A 16,670-nucleotide genomic window follows, 5' to 3' on the forward strand; every position below is an offset into this window, starting at 1 on the left:
TTTTTATTTGATTATAGCTTAGCTGTTTTTCTGCAGCTTAATCGCATCCCGTGGTAACTACTACCCATACCCGGATAAAATATATTGTTACTTGAGGATAACGTAGCCTCCCAACTGCAAAATTTTCAAATCGGTTCAGTAGTTCTGAAGCCTGTAGGATGCAAACGAACAAAATAATGTTTCCTCTGTATTATTGTAGTCTAATATCAATAATTAAAGATGAGAAATCAGAAGTTCCATGCAGATTAAGCTGTTTATAGATTGGCGTGAAGGGTACAATAATATACACAATATTTAGGTACTATTTACTTTATTCAATCTCATTTGATATGACTCATAATTTGGCTAAGGAAATAGAAAATTTTAACTGATGGTCTTGGACAACTGTAAGTATTCAATTAATTAATATTTCGTAGGACTTTTACATTTTAGATCAGTGTTACAAGGGTAAAATTTATACATTTGTTTAAAAAAAACTTATTTCAGTTATAGACTACTGAATATTCTATTTATATAATAAAATTGGTATTTTTATTTGCAGAGATAAACCAGTGTGTCCAAGGTACCGTTGGAGGTGCATAAAATTAAGTAGCTAATGTCATTCAATATCAATTACAAAGGGGGTTGTCTTCTCTATGTAAAATGTACACTTACGTTAGGAAATTTAAATAATTTAATGTTATTCATTATAACTACAATAAAATTAATACGACTTACAAATAAAATGTAAGTTTATATCATAGAGTTCATGGCAGTGTGATTTATTGATATTTATGATGATCGCAACATTAGTTGCCTTCCACAAACTTAAGATCTAATTTAGCCTTGTACTTAACAAAAATCTGATATAATTCTAAAGTAAAGCTTAGTGTGTAAACAATAAAGTATGAAAACCGAAACTTAGGTAAAGGAGATTTAGAAATTTTTCCTGCTACTCATAGGTTTAAGTAGACATTATTTGCGAGATACTTATAAAGTAGTGACTAAGAGCGAATGAACGGGCTTCGCGAATGAAAGTTTCGGGTGAGCTACGTACATTTAATTGGAAGTTTGGAGCATAATTTCATTTACTATTAACAGTGAAACTTCGTAGACAATTTATTTTATTTTTGTCAAAGCGCACAAGCCGCGCTCACAATATGGAATCACAATGCAAAGCCTCAATCGATCACATCAACGATTACAAATAGCTGCTTCATTATCACAATAAACAATCCTATAACTAAATAATAGGTTGAGGCATCATTTTACGTTTAAATGAATAATTTTATTATGCTTTATAATTGCAATATTTGTGGATTTAAAATAGTCTATTCGAATATAATCAGCGATTCTGAACAAAGTAGTCTATCTTATACAATGTCAGTTTAGATTGAGTAATAAAAAAAATAAGCTATACGTAGGTATAACATATGAACATTCTCTCACAACTCAAAATTACACGAAATTAAAGCCAAGACCAAGAACATTCGATATTAATAAACACAGTTTTAATTTCACAGAGTTAGATAAACACATGGCGTGCCATTATAACAATGTCCACATATATTAAACTTACACATTTACAGCTACTTATTAATTATCAAGTTAATCGTCAATTAATTGTTCCTTTACTTTTGCATAAATATTAAGAAAATATAATTTTAAATAATTTCAATTCCGAGATTCACAAAATAGTAAAATGAATACGAGATTCTAGACATCACTAACAAATTAGAAATTAATCTCGAGTAAGTTATTATGAACCGTGTACATAGACAGACATGATTCCTATTTATATAATCATTAATAAAATAGTTTTTCAATAATATGAAGTGTATCATACTAAAGGGTAACTTTAATAAAAACATATATTTAATTCCTTTAAATATCTCAGTAGGTATATAGTCCGTGGTGTGGCGACGGGCACAGAGCCGGCCGCCACGAGTCCGCACAAGCCGCAGTAACGGTCGCCTGCCCGGGGCCCGGCCGCGCTGCACTGCGCCGCCGGATGCAACACAAGCCCTACGACCTCACCAAACCATATCTACACAACTTAACCTTAACGAATAAATTAAAGCGAATAAATAACGAGTTGCGCTCTTTGGAACGGATTACATTCGAGGTACGCCAGTACACATAGATATCTGAATGTGTTCCGCCCATCGCGGGAGCGAGCTGCGCCGAGGATCGACAACCGGCTGCCGAAACATATCACGCTACACTTACTCATAAAAAAAAATCACAAAATATATCCTTGAAAAGGCGATTTTCACTTGTTAAGTAGATTCAATTGTCCGTTTTTCAGATCTTCTTTATAGTTTCATCGCACTAACCGATAAAAAATAAGATCAACACAATGCCACTAAATTATAAAAAGAAAAATAAAACAACCGAGGTATGACTATAAAAACTACGAAGTTAATTAAAACAAAAAAAAACGGTCTACAAAACAATCATAGCACTTACACTGGAAGTAGCCAAAACAAGATACAATATGCTATTATCGCTTTACAATAATATGTCGAGTATTATAGTAAACATCTCGCGGGAGTCGCACACGACAGCAACAATTTGGATCAGGCCAAGTACTATGATATTTTGAGTATTGAGTAGTCAGGGCGCGTGGTGCGGGCTGCATCAGACGGCGGCACTAGAGCCAGCGCGCGGCGGGCGCGGGCCGCGGGGCGCTAGCGCCCTCACGGCACCAGGTCGGGCAGGCGCCCGCGGCCCTAGGGGCGCGGCTCCGGCGCCGCCGCCACCACCTTGCGCTCCTTGTAGTACAGCTCCTCGCTCTCCTTGTCGCACAGCAGCAGCACCACCGCGCCGAACAGGAAGATGGCGGCGCCCCAGCCCACGCCGTACGCCCACCCGAACTCCCACACCGACCTATTGCCTGTAACATACAAACAATTCGTTTTAATAACACATGGCTATACGAACGCTTCGTAGATATAGTCCAACGAGCCACCCATTGCTTACCGTCCACCCGACAGGGTGGTGACTGATTCCCGGGTTCCTTGCTTTTTAAAAACCAAAAATTTTGCTAGTATTAACCTAGAGGAGGTTGCAGGTAATCTACACTTACAAGTCTGTTCTTAATTCCAATATCCTCAAAATAGCCTTTACCACAAAAGGGCAATTAACAGTCTGTCAATAATAAATTATGGGGAAGAAGTTTAAAAATCAAATAAGTAACAAATCACTCACCCAGATTTAGCTCCGCAGCGAAGCAGACTGGGTAGATGACTAATGCTATTAAAATGCACATTACTGGAAAAAAGAAGATTCATTAATTATCATATTTCAATAATCAAAAATACGCCGTCAAGCAGATTTAAGAAAACTCTGAGACTAGGGATTATGAAGTGATTAAACCTGCAGCTTACTCGAAGGGAGGAGTAATAATAATAGTAATCAATCTAGACACACGGCAGTGTGTCCGCCAAGTTCGAGCAAAAAAAGCGACACACCGGCCGTGGGTTATATTACACGAACCATTTCGGGCCAAATTCGACCCCCCTGTAACTCAAAATCTATTTTATTTACGCATATCAAATTTCTAGTATCTGTTGAGACCCCCTCACTTATCTAAAATACAAAATTTCATTAATATACCTATTGTAGGTCTTGAGATATTGACGTCAGAAAATCGCTATTTTTACTATACACTTATTCACTGATTCACTGACTCACTCATCAAAAACCTAGACCACTTCCAATGGTCGTATTGACTTGAAATTTGGCATGGAGGTAGGTCTTTATGTCAAGGTAAAGGAAAAAATCTGAAAATGGCCAAGTGTGAGTCGGTTTCAAAATAATAAATACCCAGTGTAAATTTATACCCCTAAGGAACTAAAACGAACTAAATTTATCTATATTTATATAATATATCTTCGAATGGTCGTACCGATCTGAAATTCGTTACAAAGGTTTGTATTTAGTCAAAGTAAAAATCTGAAAACGGCCAAGTGTGAGTCACTTTCGAAAATAACGAATGTGTAACTTTGATCCACGAACATAATATATGATAACATGTCATGTCAGTCAGTTGGTAAATCTAGTCCATTTAGTTAATCTAGTTCATTTCTTTGTAAGAAGCATAGTGCATATTTAAAAATCTGAAAGATAGTATAAATGAGACATTTACTTAACTAACTTAATCATAAGAAAAAAATAAAATAAACAGCCTTACAAAAATAAATGAAATCCCACCCAAAACAAAAATGTGAAAGACTGCCAAGTTCGATAATATGGGAATGCTTCGCCTATAAAAGAAGTGAGATCTGAATAAGTACCAAGTTCCATACACATACCTCAGTTAAAAATAGTTACTTTTTAATGATGATTACTTGGCAAGTTTTAATAGAAAATTAAATACTTGATTCATTGCGTTTAGTAGGTTTATAACAAGGTGTATGAAAACTTGCCAAGTAACATCATTAAAAAGTAACTATTTTTAACTGAGGTATGTGTATGGAACTTGGTACTTATTCAGATCTCACTTCTTTTATAGGCGAAGCATTCCCATATTATCGAACTTGGCAGTCTTTCACATTTTTGTTTTGGGTGGGTTTCATTTACAGAACTCGTTACGAGATGCTGAAAATTAATCAGAATTAATAACAAATTGGGTAGTTTTAACATTGGCTGTGCACTTTGTTAAGTATGATTGTAGGTAGATTGCAGATTTTTTTTACTCTTTGTGACGTATGTGTCGTCCGTTATCAGTGAATCAGTCCGTATAGGTACTGCCGGCCTAAGGGTCGGTTCATATCTGACGGAAAATGCGTCGAGCTTATCGTAAATGTATGATCGACGCACTAACGCATCATCGGTTAGGTGTGAATGATTGAATGTTTTACCGTATATTTGTCAGTTCTGGCGTTACGCGACCGATAATACGCGACGCATATTCCGTTAGATATGAACCGACCCTATGGTGTATACTTACATGCTAGCGACATGGCGAGTACCGCGAACCGATAATATCGGAACTTGGTCCTGTGGTCGGCGGAGCGCAGGCCGAGCCCTGTTAGCAATGCGCCGCATACGTCCGCCGCTAACGTCGCCACGCACAGACCCGCCGCCGCCCTGCGAAACAACCAGCTGGTTACAACAATGGCTGGGACTTCATGCATAGGAAAATGTTTTTAGAAAATTCGCATTACTACATAGTATCAAACAAAGTCGCTTGAAAAACAAGACGAAGCCGGGGTGGGTTGTCAGTTTACAAATAAAAGCTCATCATCATAATATGCTGCAGCGTTTCCCAAATATGATGAGGTCGACTTAAAAGGTAAAAAGGTAGCGGATGCAACTGAGTTACAGAATTTTTATTGTTTTTTACATGGATATCTAAGTTACCCAGACAACATAATGTTACTCTAGTAAGTACAAATGCAAAGGTAAGACCCGTTCCGGAGTCGTTTACGTTGCTTCTAAAAAAGGCACTGCTCCGAAGCGAAACCCTCCAAAATATTACCTGTAAAAGCACTTCTACTACTACTCCCGTTTTTCCATTTATTGACATTATATTGAATTCATGTGACAGGTATACTTAGTTGTATTGATTTATGGAAGTGCTTTAGTTTCGCCTGCCATCAAGCCATTAGCGATAGGATTAAGAACTATCATGAATATTATATCAAATCATTGACATTACTCTGGTCTTCTTGTAAATCTAGTCACGCGGCGCAATATAGCCGAATTCAATCCAATAAACATTATTTTATGTCCCCATAAAAATATTAACATATTTATAACTCCGTAAATCAGGAATTCAATAATCTCACTAAACATTAAATCTGTAGCCCTTTGAACAGTAATCAAAAGTAGGGGAGCAATCGCATTGCGAAATAGAAGCCTGAATAAAACGTGGCAAATACACAGGACTGCAGACTTTCAAATCTTTCATGAGTTCATGCCTTATGTACAGGGTTAGCATTGATTGCACTAACTTAAAAAGCTACGATACCGATTGTCAGCCACAGCAGCTGTTCTCATGTAATGAGTCCCTATTCCTCCACTCCCATAGATCGATGGGACGAAAATCAGACACAACCGAAGAGAGATCAGGAGCAGAACTGACATTAACTTACTTAATATATGGCGCGGGTCTTGCAGCATAGCAGCCGGGCTGTGCAGTAATGTCGAAAGGCAGCGGCGTGGGCGCCTCGGGGTCTATGCAGTGCATGAACAGGCCTTGCCTCCACCCCGCCGCCATCAGCCAGTCGGCCGACGCCAGTCCTAACACCATCAGGATCACCACCAGCAAACCGCATATTAGCGCGATCACCTGAAACGAAATATTTGAACTTTGTCATTCAAAATATCGTCACCACGATCGAGCATCCTAGAGGTAAGGCAGGATTTAAAGACTTCAAATACTCAGGAAAACAAACTAGCATTAGAAAACGTCGGGGCCGATTGGTGGCAACAAGCATCATGATCAACCTTCGTGATGAGGAGAGGCTGGCAATAATGATAAGAAAAATACGTTGTTCCATCAAACATGACAGCTGAATAGCACATTCTGTCGCATCTACTCATACAAAGATTCACTAATTAGTAGCGACTTATTTACTCTAGTAAGTATACATAATTATTCAATAAGCCTATCAAGACTTTACTAACTTGAGATAATGCTCGGCTTGGTTTTAGCGGACTGGTCTTTTACCACTAACCGCGTTATCGAATAAAGTACATCAAGTAATATCTTCCAAAAAAATTTGGAGGCCACGGACAAATTCTGATACAAGAAAAGAAATATATCTGATATGGCTGGAATATGACAATAATAATAACTTTTAACAAGCTAATTACGAGTATATCGCAGGCACAGAAAAAGGCAGTATATTTATCCCAACCCAAACTACAAGTTACAATTAGAAATAAATTTTCCCTATAGTCAAAGTCTACTGAAGTAAAATAAAGCTGTTACTATAGCAAACACTATTAGTCATTGGAAAAATAATTCCACTGTAATTATTTACCAATGAAAATAGATTATCATCCATCACAAGCGGCTCAAATGAGACGCAATAAATAGAAGTCAAAACACGCGGCATGGGTGTGCGTTAAAGTAGGTACACCTACCTATATTCAAAGGAAAGAAAAGCGGGAAAGTGAGACGCACCCGTCCGACGGTGTCTAGAGGTGAGGGGGGAGCGCGGGGTGCGGTCATCGATCGCAGTCCCCGACGGCGGCGCTCGGGGCCGCGGGGACCGCCATCAGCTGTTAGAGACGGCGACGATCCGCCTCTTGGACTCCCCAAGCACACTTCACGTGACGCTCCTTATACTCCTCTATTGCCTCAAGTGTATTATGGCTAAGTACGAATTGCATACGATACCTTAGCATTTCAGCACCCTTTACTTTTTATTTTTGTGAAAGTAGTTTTGTACGTTCATTTTTACTATGTAGCCCAAAAATTCAACAATCTTACGAAAATTCTCTTCCTATATTTACAGTATTTGCTTATACTTACTTCAAGGCCTTTGTCAAAATTAATGAGGTCGGTTGAAATGTGCCTTTACAAAATGATGTCTAACAAAAGGGGGTCAAAATTGTCCATTAATCAACTCTTCAATGCAAGCGGAAGCATCTGTCATTAAAAGGTATTTCATTCATTGAATTATAAAGCGGCCGAGACCCTGGTCATTTGAAAGGGGGGAGAACAAAACAAATGAAGTCATTCAGTTTCATAGATTAAGCTTATTTCCATAAATACTCCCGTTGGTATATTATCATTTCAAAGTGACTTTTTATTTAGGGTAGACCTATAACCCTAAATATAATAATTTTAATATAACTTAACTAACGAGGAAAGTTAAATAAAAGCTTGTAACACTTTACCTAGCAATACTACACGTAAACGCAGACATCACTTGCAGTTTAAAGTGGGGGATCGAAAATCCAATTTCCGTTCTCATATGCAGTACAAAGCAAACCAATCTGGTTCAGTTGCTCTTAATACTCGCCACTTCAGTACGCAGTTGGTGACGTTCATTTGTATACCTGTTATGTAGCGTATAACGTTACTATACCACCCCAATTGTTACTCATTTCTGGGTCAGGGTTTAAATCGAAAAGGTTTTAAATTACATCGAAGGGTTGAAGACCTTTAGTAATGTTTAGGCTTACGCTTCAATTAATTACTCCCCACAAAATAAACTTCAACAAGTTGCATTTGAAAATATCTAACGTGGTTTACGTGGTATAGCTGGTTTTCCACAGATCTGATTTTCAATTTTACTTGCGCTATGACCGAAACCCTAAAGAATTAAGGTAAACATTTTATGGTTGGCATGTCTGAGTTTGGCATGGAAGAGAAGGTGCTTGTTGAAAACTGAAATCTATCCAAGTTACATATCGTTTTAGGAGAAGCGCGTGTAAATAATTCGAACCTGTGCAATTTGATTGGCAGGCATCTCGTCTTGGTCAGTGGCGAACTGCGGCGGTGGCGGTAGGACTGGCGGCGGGAGGGCGCGCGGGTTTGAGCGGAGCCCGCCCGGGCCTGCGCCCGCGCGCCCCTGCATGCGCTCGCTACCGGCCCGCCACCACACCACGCGAAGCCGCGCACAACTCAACACATCACACCACTACCACTAATGTACAACTGGTTGCACTTCCAACGACAATTTATCACAATTGATCACAACATCAGCCTTCCAAAACGTTGAATTTTATGAGTACTAATTGCTTTCAATGCAAAACAAAATTTGAAGAATGTTTACCGATCCTAAACAGTTTAAAAGATTGCACTTAAACAGCTATCCCAAATTATCAGTTCCCAGCCGCAATTTTTTTGCAAAAGATGGTACCTAGCTAAAGCCTACAACGTGATCAATCACTGTCATTTAGTTGGAGACACAATGCAGAAAAATCGTCCTGTTCCCTGCGGTTAAGTAAACTACTGATTGAAAGGTGATTGATTGTGTCCACAAAAAGAATTGAAAGGGATCGGAAAGCCCGCCAAGTGCTGATAAATGAGTTCAAGCGGTTGGCGGGCAAGCCGAACCCTTATAATAATTATGTAGATATTAGCCCTGAGTTATATAAGGGATCCTTCATGTATCTGAATGAAAGTATCACATGTCCTTCTGCAGTCTTCTATTTAAGAACAGAATATTGATCCAATTCTGTTCTGTTCAATGATGATTTAAAAACATCGTGAGAAAAAGTATTGTATGCAATCCTTTTTACCTGACGATTTCCATCATCATTAGCACTATTCGTGATTATTTAGTTCCACATCGGTTCGTCTGTATATAGGTCACAACACCCACAACCCTGCGCTTTAGGGGAAAGAGTGTGGCGAATGGGGTCACCCGTAATCGACAGTAGCGGTGGACAAAAACATCCAGTACACTACTGTATCTTAGGATTTAGTTAAATATAGAAACATTAACACTAACATAACAGAATCGAAATTTTGTATGTGTGTGTATGTTTGTTACTTTTTCCTTCTGGCGTGACCATCGAATGCATTTTGATGATTCATGAACATAATAGGCTACTTTTTATCTGTGCGGGAAGTAGTTCCCTCAGGAAGCGGATAAAACTGCCGGAGGAAGCTAGATGTCGTGGATTTCTTATAAGTTGTCATACGATTATGAAGTCTTCAGTGTCCTATAATATGCTCTTTTTGATTATCATTTTGTTTATATATAAACATCGCTTGGTCGGTAAGATCTAATAGATACTATATTTAAATCGCTTTAAAAACTTGATTGGACATTTTCCAATAAAGTTTTTAAAGAGTAAGCTTTCATACGATTTTTTAAGTAATCGTTTTGAAATAAGCTACATTTCTTGTAACGTCATCACGTCGCCATCACATCGTCATGACACAGAAGTGTTAAGTAAACTCTCAACATACGTTCACTTGCACTACGTATTAGAGTGTCCTTACACACAATAATATGTATTCAAATTAAATATTATGCAAGCGTCCTATCAAAACGCTTTACCTTGACTCATTGCAACAAAATACCTCAAGAAATTGAATCATTCGCGGAAGTGAAATCTATACAAAGTATGCACACCTGCATGACATCTATGTAGTATGTTCAATATATTTTCAAAGTTAGTAGGGACCATATATCTGTAATTTAGCTCCTAAACTCAATTAACTCAACGCAATTTAATTAATAACGGCATCATCGCATATTCGCGCCAATCAGCTTTAAGATAGCTTTGACGGCTTTGTACGCAAATGTAGGACAATATTGATAAAGTAAATAATTAATTTATCATACACGCACTCTTATGTACGTGATGAACAAGAAACAAGTGGCTCATCATCTAAAAATAGCAATTATAAAATAAACTGGAGCTATCATAACTACAAAAGCAAAGCTGCGTTTATTTACATTCTTCAAACCCAACATGAAGGGATAAATATTCATTGTCTAAGAAAAATGTTAGTTTTGTTTGTAGGTTACACTACACAGGAAATGAAGAAACAATAAATACTCTGAATATTTGGGCCCCATTTTAATCTAGCAGCAGTAATATTCTGTAATTATTAAGGAGACGATGAGTCATCATAACCTTTCGATTTAAAAGTGATCTCCAAAAACGTGAAAGTATTGTGGCCTTTGTTATACAGTTGCATAAGATGATTGAAAAATCGTATTTATGAAAATGATTGGAGCCGTTTAAGTTTTATTATATCGACAACTCGCCAAGTCGTTGTTTGTTTAAATGTTATCCCCAAGGAATGGGAAGTCTGTTATAAGTTTAACGTGTGTCTAGCATCAGAAACTAAAACAGGAGAACATGATGCAATTTTATCAAATAATGCGGTTCAGAAGAGAAGCTGGTTAATGTGAAACGGCAAAAAATGCACTTTTTTGTAGGAGATTCCATGGAATTCCATCGTTGTTCTCATCTGCAATTGTTTAAGGAGCAGACTCTTTTTCAAGGATCAATATTGTTGTCTAAAATCTTGGACATTTGCCTCAGTAGCTTTAAAATTTCGCTTTAGTTGTGTCGATGTAAAATAAAAACACTGATAAGTAATAAGCGACTATCGAAGGTTCTCTATTAAGATAATATAATTGTATTTGGATATAACAGAGCAACAATCTAGAGGCGCTAGAATTTAGCTAGAACTTAAGACTTCAAATCAAGCCAAGGGAATGAAAACTAGTTAAAATTAAATGGACATGGTTTAAGAGATTAAATAGATAATCTCGTTAAGTTGTTTAATTGATCGATGCCCACATGTTCCAAAATATCAATTTTCTATTGTGAACTTCAAATTGAGCTGGTCATCAATTTCAGTTGGAACCCGAATATACAAGTTCTTTCCAAAATGGCTAAGATGTGTAAAAATTATATTATCACAAGTAGGTTCTATTATCGAAAATATTGTACAACTTTCACATCGACGACACCGTTCTTTCTGTTAAATGTTTCAGTTTAAAGAACTGGTTTAATTTCCCTACTTTTACTAGACATGTATTTTTGGACTCAGTTTTTGTTAATGTGCCATTACAATAATATTTTGGTAGTGTTCATTGGCCAGCGACAGCTACAAACCTTACTGAATACATACGCAATAATCTTCTAAAGAATATTTAGAAAATTAATAAATATATTTATCATAGATCGAAGCATTAAAAAGAATGCAGAAGGATAACATGATATCAGAGCTTAAACCCTCAACGCAAATAGCGTAATTAAGCGCATTCCATAATTCGGCTGCAACAATAATATTCCTTTTATTGGCGATAATAGTTTCCATGTACTATTTCTCATTTAAAACATAATCACGTTTAATTACTTCATAAAGAATTCAATAACTACACAAAAAAGGTTAAACATTTTTTTCGTCCTAGTTTTCGGTATCATTGGTGAGGGTTGCGCATTGGGTCGCGCTGGTTTTGTGCCTTCACATAAAACAGCACCTTGTACTTAATTACCACATTCAGTTGGTGAAACTTTTTGATTGAACCACAATTTACGATATAATGGGATTTGCTTTAGGATATAATCGGCTGGTACGTGGTAGACCGTTAGGGCGGGATTTTGTAATCGGGCGGTAAGACCGGGCGGCGCGGCGCCTAACACGGGACTGCCGCCCGCCCGCCCAGCCTTCCCAAACCCTCTTGCATCCACCCGCCCGCCCGTGCGCCAACAAAACACAGATTATGGAAACACATTTATTAGCCAAAAACTCTACTTAAAACTCTATCTTTCTACAAACGTACACAATGTTCGCTTAGCGTTCAATACCACGTTCGTTTTATTTGTCAGTTGTAATAATTTGATTAATTTGGCTGAATAATTTTTGACACAACAAAGCACTTAGCGAATTACGCTCATTATTCGGCTACGAGTGTTCTTCATCATCACACCTGCGTGATTTGTAGTCGAGGTGGCTGGGGTTGCCGTCTGGGAGGACGTCGAGGGCGATGTCTGCACCACTCACTGAAAGCTCGCAGCCGACGGGAACACGATGTACGTGACGGTAGTTTACACCACCTGCGTTTATTTTCTTCGGCTCCAAATGTCGTAGTCATTCTGTCTCCGGGCTTAGGCACGTGATAAACAATTTTAGGGCTGTCTACAGCTTCAGATCCTGGAGCCACTCGATATTTCATTCCTGATATAGCCTTCTTTATTCCATTAATTGCACGCCGTGCCGAATTTTCATCGTCTTTGATATCAAAAGTGGTTTCCCTAGGTACAGCAGTCAAACGTCCGGTTGGTGGACAGCTTGCGACAATCGTCTTGTCGTGCTCGTCGTCTTGGCGTTTCATTAGCTGCCTCATCCTGGTGAGTATTGTCGGTGGGGGTTCGGTATTCGTTCCAACGGTACACACTCGTGGCCTACTGTATTCATGTTCGGAGTGAATTGCTGCTGGGAAAGTTTGACAAGGTAGTGTCGCTGCTCGCCTTGGTAATGGCTCATCTTGCAAATAAGCGATATGTAGGGTGCTAATGCTCAACGGTTGTTGCGGAGGAGGCCACAGCTCCCTCGTCGGTGGGACGGGCGACGGCCGCTCTCCTAGCATCCGCCGTGCAAACTCACCCGGCTGCCACAAGTAGCTCGCTGTCAAGTTCCCGTGCGTTTGCATCACGATACCAATCTTTACTAACAGTACACAAACGACGAGAACTAATCCAATAGGAGGCTTCGCGCACTTGCGGGGGTTCACATAGAAATGTCGGGTAAAGGTTTTTTAAATTGGATCAAGGATGGTGAATATTTAATAAACAAAGGGCAGGAAAATAATCCACTTTGTTTCTTTCTTTGCAATGCGTGTACACGTACGTATGTGCATTGCAGACTAGTTACTATTTGTTTACAGTGATGATAAATTAGTGTGTATTTAATAACTGACGAGAACTTATGTATTGCTTGTGTGTCTGTTTTATCAGTTTAACCGTAGTTTTGGTTACTGCCAAAAGTTTGGCGTGTAAAGTCCAACATCCCATAAAACTCCGATTCGTACCCGTATGTCTTTTTTTGGGTTGCCCTAGCCATGAAACTGAAAAATTTGGAAAGAGAGACATAAATGGAGTGATAGTTAGTTATGGAATCTGTATGTAAAGACATTCCTACAATCTACATTATCTAAGTACCTATATCTCAAAAACTTAGTAAACTTGATTGCCAGCAGCCAGCTGTTCTTTATTGCGTAACATATTTTGACAAAGGAAGGGGTAAGCACCGTCATCGGTTGACGGCGTAACTGTGACTGTACGAGCATGACTCAGATTATAAACGTAACACCCATACTTACTCATAATAATTATTCTTATGTACGAAATACAATTCAAAATTACAATGTAAGTAACTACATAAAAAAATATCAGCAATCATTTAATAATGAAATATCAGAGGAGGTTTTGCTACTAAAATAGGAAATCTTGTATGTATGTATAGGGAGATATTGATTAAACTGGGCAGTAAGTAATATAGCTTTGTATGTCAGAATAACATATAAGCTTCCTTTTATTTTTTTCCAGATATATTATTGTCATTCTGAAATCTTTGCAGGATGTTACGGTTGGCAATGCCAGTGAAACTGCAAGCAGAAATCAAAATCAAAAGTCATTTATTCAAAGTAGGCTGAAAATCAGCACTTTTTGAACATCAAATCTACAACAACAGCCCCAACAGCCCCAAAAACGCCCGCCCTTCATCACTTCCTATGTGCTTTTGCTGGGAAGAAGTGGTGGAGCAAACTCCCCAGCGACACAATTCTGTCTGTATGGCAGATGTTAGATTACTATAAATAATTTAGTATATAATTTATACATGATACATAAGTGCAGTAAGTACCTAGGGCGTAGGACAGTGTACAAGGCAGACTATTATGATCAACAACAATACATGTACTTGTAAGTAGGAAACCACAAGAACCAAGGTTGCATTATTATTAATCACAACAAAGGCAGTGCATAAATAATAAACATAAATGATAGCTGCCATTTTATGTGTTTAACATTTGTATGAATAGTTCAACAAGTGTTCAACAATAGTTCAACAAGTTTAAGATACATATTTATTTGGAAGACACAAGATATCTTGAATTCTTCTGAATTACCTTGATGAACTTTGATTAAACTATTAAATCAAATTCAGAAAGTGCTGAGATGAGCACTTTATAAAAAGAATACAAAGAGTTTTTAAAATGCCTACCTTTTACCATAGCCTATGTGTTTTTGGCGGGAAAAAGAAGAGGTTGCAAACAAACTCCCTAGCAACAGAATGATAGTTTGTTTGGTTGGCCCTCCAAATTTCAAAGATAAACATTTTATTTGACTGATATGTTCCTAAAACAATAGTTTCCCAAAGTAAGAAAAGGTTTCACGAAAGTTTCCCTTTTGTAGTAAAAAAGTTATGGGTAATTGATTGACTATATAAACAACTGTTGGTGAAATAGGTCCAGTGTTAAATAGTTAATTATTTTCAAGTATTTTAATAAAAAATTAGGGGACTTACCTTAAGCGGTCTTGTTATAGTGACAGTTTCTATCACTGTTGTGGATGCCATTATGGGTTATATTCTCTCCTGCAAAAAAATATATTTTTAATACAAAGATCACAATATCTTGTTACCGATCCACTATAGCTTTCATCCCATTAAACTTTTCATTGAAATAATATTAAACAAGGATAAGGCACACCAGCACACATTCACGGAAGACATAAATGACATTTTTTCATAAAATAACTGTTAACTTTGAAAGACATTTCTATTTAAACCAATTGTTTAAAAAAACTGATGTTTATGTTGTCTGTGTACTTGGGCCCTATTTAAAAAGAATGAAGATGGTAAAAAAAAAATCTTTATACTTATGAGTGTACGCTTCTAAAGGGACTACACTACTTAATTATTATTCTGTCATAACTGTACAGAACTGTTGTTTTGCCTGCTGCCACAATGCTTACAAAAATAATTCTTTTGAGATTGTAAACATTTTTATTATAATAATAAAATTAACAGGAAGAATAACAACTACTGCAATACAATAAGTTGTAATTTAATGAAGTGTTGTGATAACAAATTGTCTTCTGGGCAGGCAAACATTAACTTCGTAAGAATAAAAAACTTATAAACATTACTTTATGTTATAGAAATGTTGATTATGCTCCTTTACTACACTCTGACTATTATTTGTTTGATAACAAAGGGTGTGGGTTGCAGTGTAGCAAAGGGTTTGCCAAAAACTCAGGACTTAGAAAATTTAAAAAAAAACATTTGATTGAATGGTATTTTATGGTTTGATGAAATACCTTTTTTTTTAAATTATATAAATTTATATTTGATTAAGCACGATTTTCTATAAACATTATGTACCTACTGTTTTCAAGGGCATAATGACATGAATTAAAATAACTGTAAAAGGTAGCAATGCCAAGGTTTACTTGACAAATTGATTATATAATTTGAGGTCCATATTAAATCTAAAGATACAGATAGAAAACACTAGACATTGACAATACAAGATTGAATGAAACGTTGTTTAGGTTTGTTTAGGTGCCTCGTACAGTACCTCTGGGTGTTCATATTCAGGCTTCGAATCCCGATTTTAGCACTTCAAGTGCTTAAAAAAGGTAAGCCTTGCACAAAAATCGATTTACAAATATATAAGAGAATAACATACATAATTATTACATCGAGTATACTTACATCAAACAATTTAGAATGCACACAATGCGTTGATATTGTTTCACGTTTCCCCCTACCAGAACGCCAGGGACAGATTTAGCAAATTGTGAACTTAACGAACTGATAGAAAATTAAAAACAAACGAGACTATCCCCGTGAAAATATTTTCACAAATTGTTTTTTGAGTTTATTTTTATTAGGACAAGTAAATATTAAATAATTCACTGGATCCACTGCAACTGGAACAAACACTGACAGGCGACAGCAGTTGCCATAGACTGGATAGACGAGATTTGTTTGAGATGAAAATGTGAGATGATGCTGCTGCTCTTCTCTATGGTCAGCAGCATATACATTGTGTCCAATATTTTTATTTTGTGAGGAATTTATTATGTAAATAAATGAATTACCTTGAATACGTACAGCGTGAGAAGACGCATATAATATTACTGAAAGTTAAAGCTGCTGCCTCCTTACATGACTGATATACTTACATAAAAGAAATCCACTTTTATCGACTTTTATACATACTGTACAACACGTAAAACGTATTTTT

The 16,670-nt window shown here is 37.2% G+C and overlaps 1 protein-coding gene and 1 non-coding gene across 3 annotated transcripts; both read right to left on the reverse strand.

The window, feature by feature from the left end:
* Positions 1 to 293: 293 nt before the first annotated feature.
* LOC110374705 (uncharacterized protein) lies at positions 294 to 16,404 on the reverse strand. Of its 2 annotated transcripts, XM_021332537.3 has the most exons (6): positions 16,136 to 16,404; positions 14,945 to 15,013; positions 6,081 to 6,277; positions 4,934 to 5,073; positions 3,190 to 3,252; positions 294 to 2,875 (listed from the first exon to the last, which is right to left on the reverse strand). In XM_021332537.3, the coding sequence occupies exons 2-6, from the start codon at positions 14,993 to 14,995 to the stop codon at positions 2,712 to 2,714; spliced, it is 615 nt and encodes a 204-aa protein (XP_021188212.2). In that variant the 5' UTR covers positions 14,996 to 15,013; positions 16,136 to 16,404; the 3' UTR covers positions 294 to 2,711. The 2 variants fall into 2 exon arrangements, with proteins under 2 accessions (XP_021188212.2, XP_021188211.1); XM_021332536.3 differs by lacking the exons at positions 14,945 to 15,013; positions 16,136 to 16,404 and adding an exon at positions 8,388 to 9,401.
* Positions 8,583 to 13,743, reverse strand: LOC110374704 (uncharacterized). Its single transcript, XR_010276706.1, has 3 exons — positions 13,740 to 13,743; positions 11,913 to 13,136; positions 8,583 to 8,722 (listed from the first exon to the last, which is right to left on the reverse strand). It is a non-coding gene; the product is annotated as an uncharacterized LOC110374704 (transcript).
* Positions 16,405 to 16,670: the final 266 nt, after the last annotated feature.

Source organism: Helicoverpa armigera, chromosome 8, assembly GCF_030705265.1.
Source record: "Helicoverpa armigera isolate CAAS_96S chromosome 8, ASM3070526v1, whole genome shotgun sequence".
Taxonomy (NCBI): Eukaryota; Metazoa; Arthropoda; class Insecta; order Lepidoptera; family Noctuidae; genus Helicoverpa; species Helicoverpa armigera.

Bases quoted from the DNA above. Each gene is read 5' to 3' on its own strand.
- LOC110374705 (XM_021332536.3), bottom strand. From the start codon at position 8,519: ATGCAGGGGCGCGCGGGCGCAGGCCCGGGCGGGCTCCGCTCAAACCCG. The intron at 6,278-8,387 runs GTTCGAATTATT...ATTTCGTTTCAG, and splicing joins CTGCCAATCAAATTGCACAG to GTGATCGCGCTAATATGCGG. The intron at 3,253-4,933 runs GTAAGTATACAC...TCTTTTTTCCAG, and splicing joins ACTCGCCATGTCGCTAGCAT to TAATGTGCATTTTAATAGCA.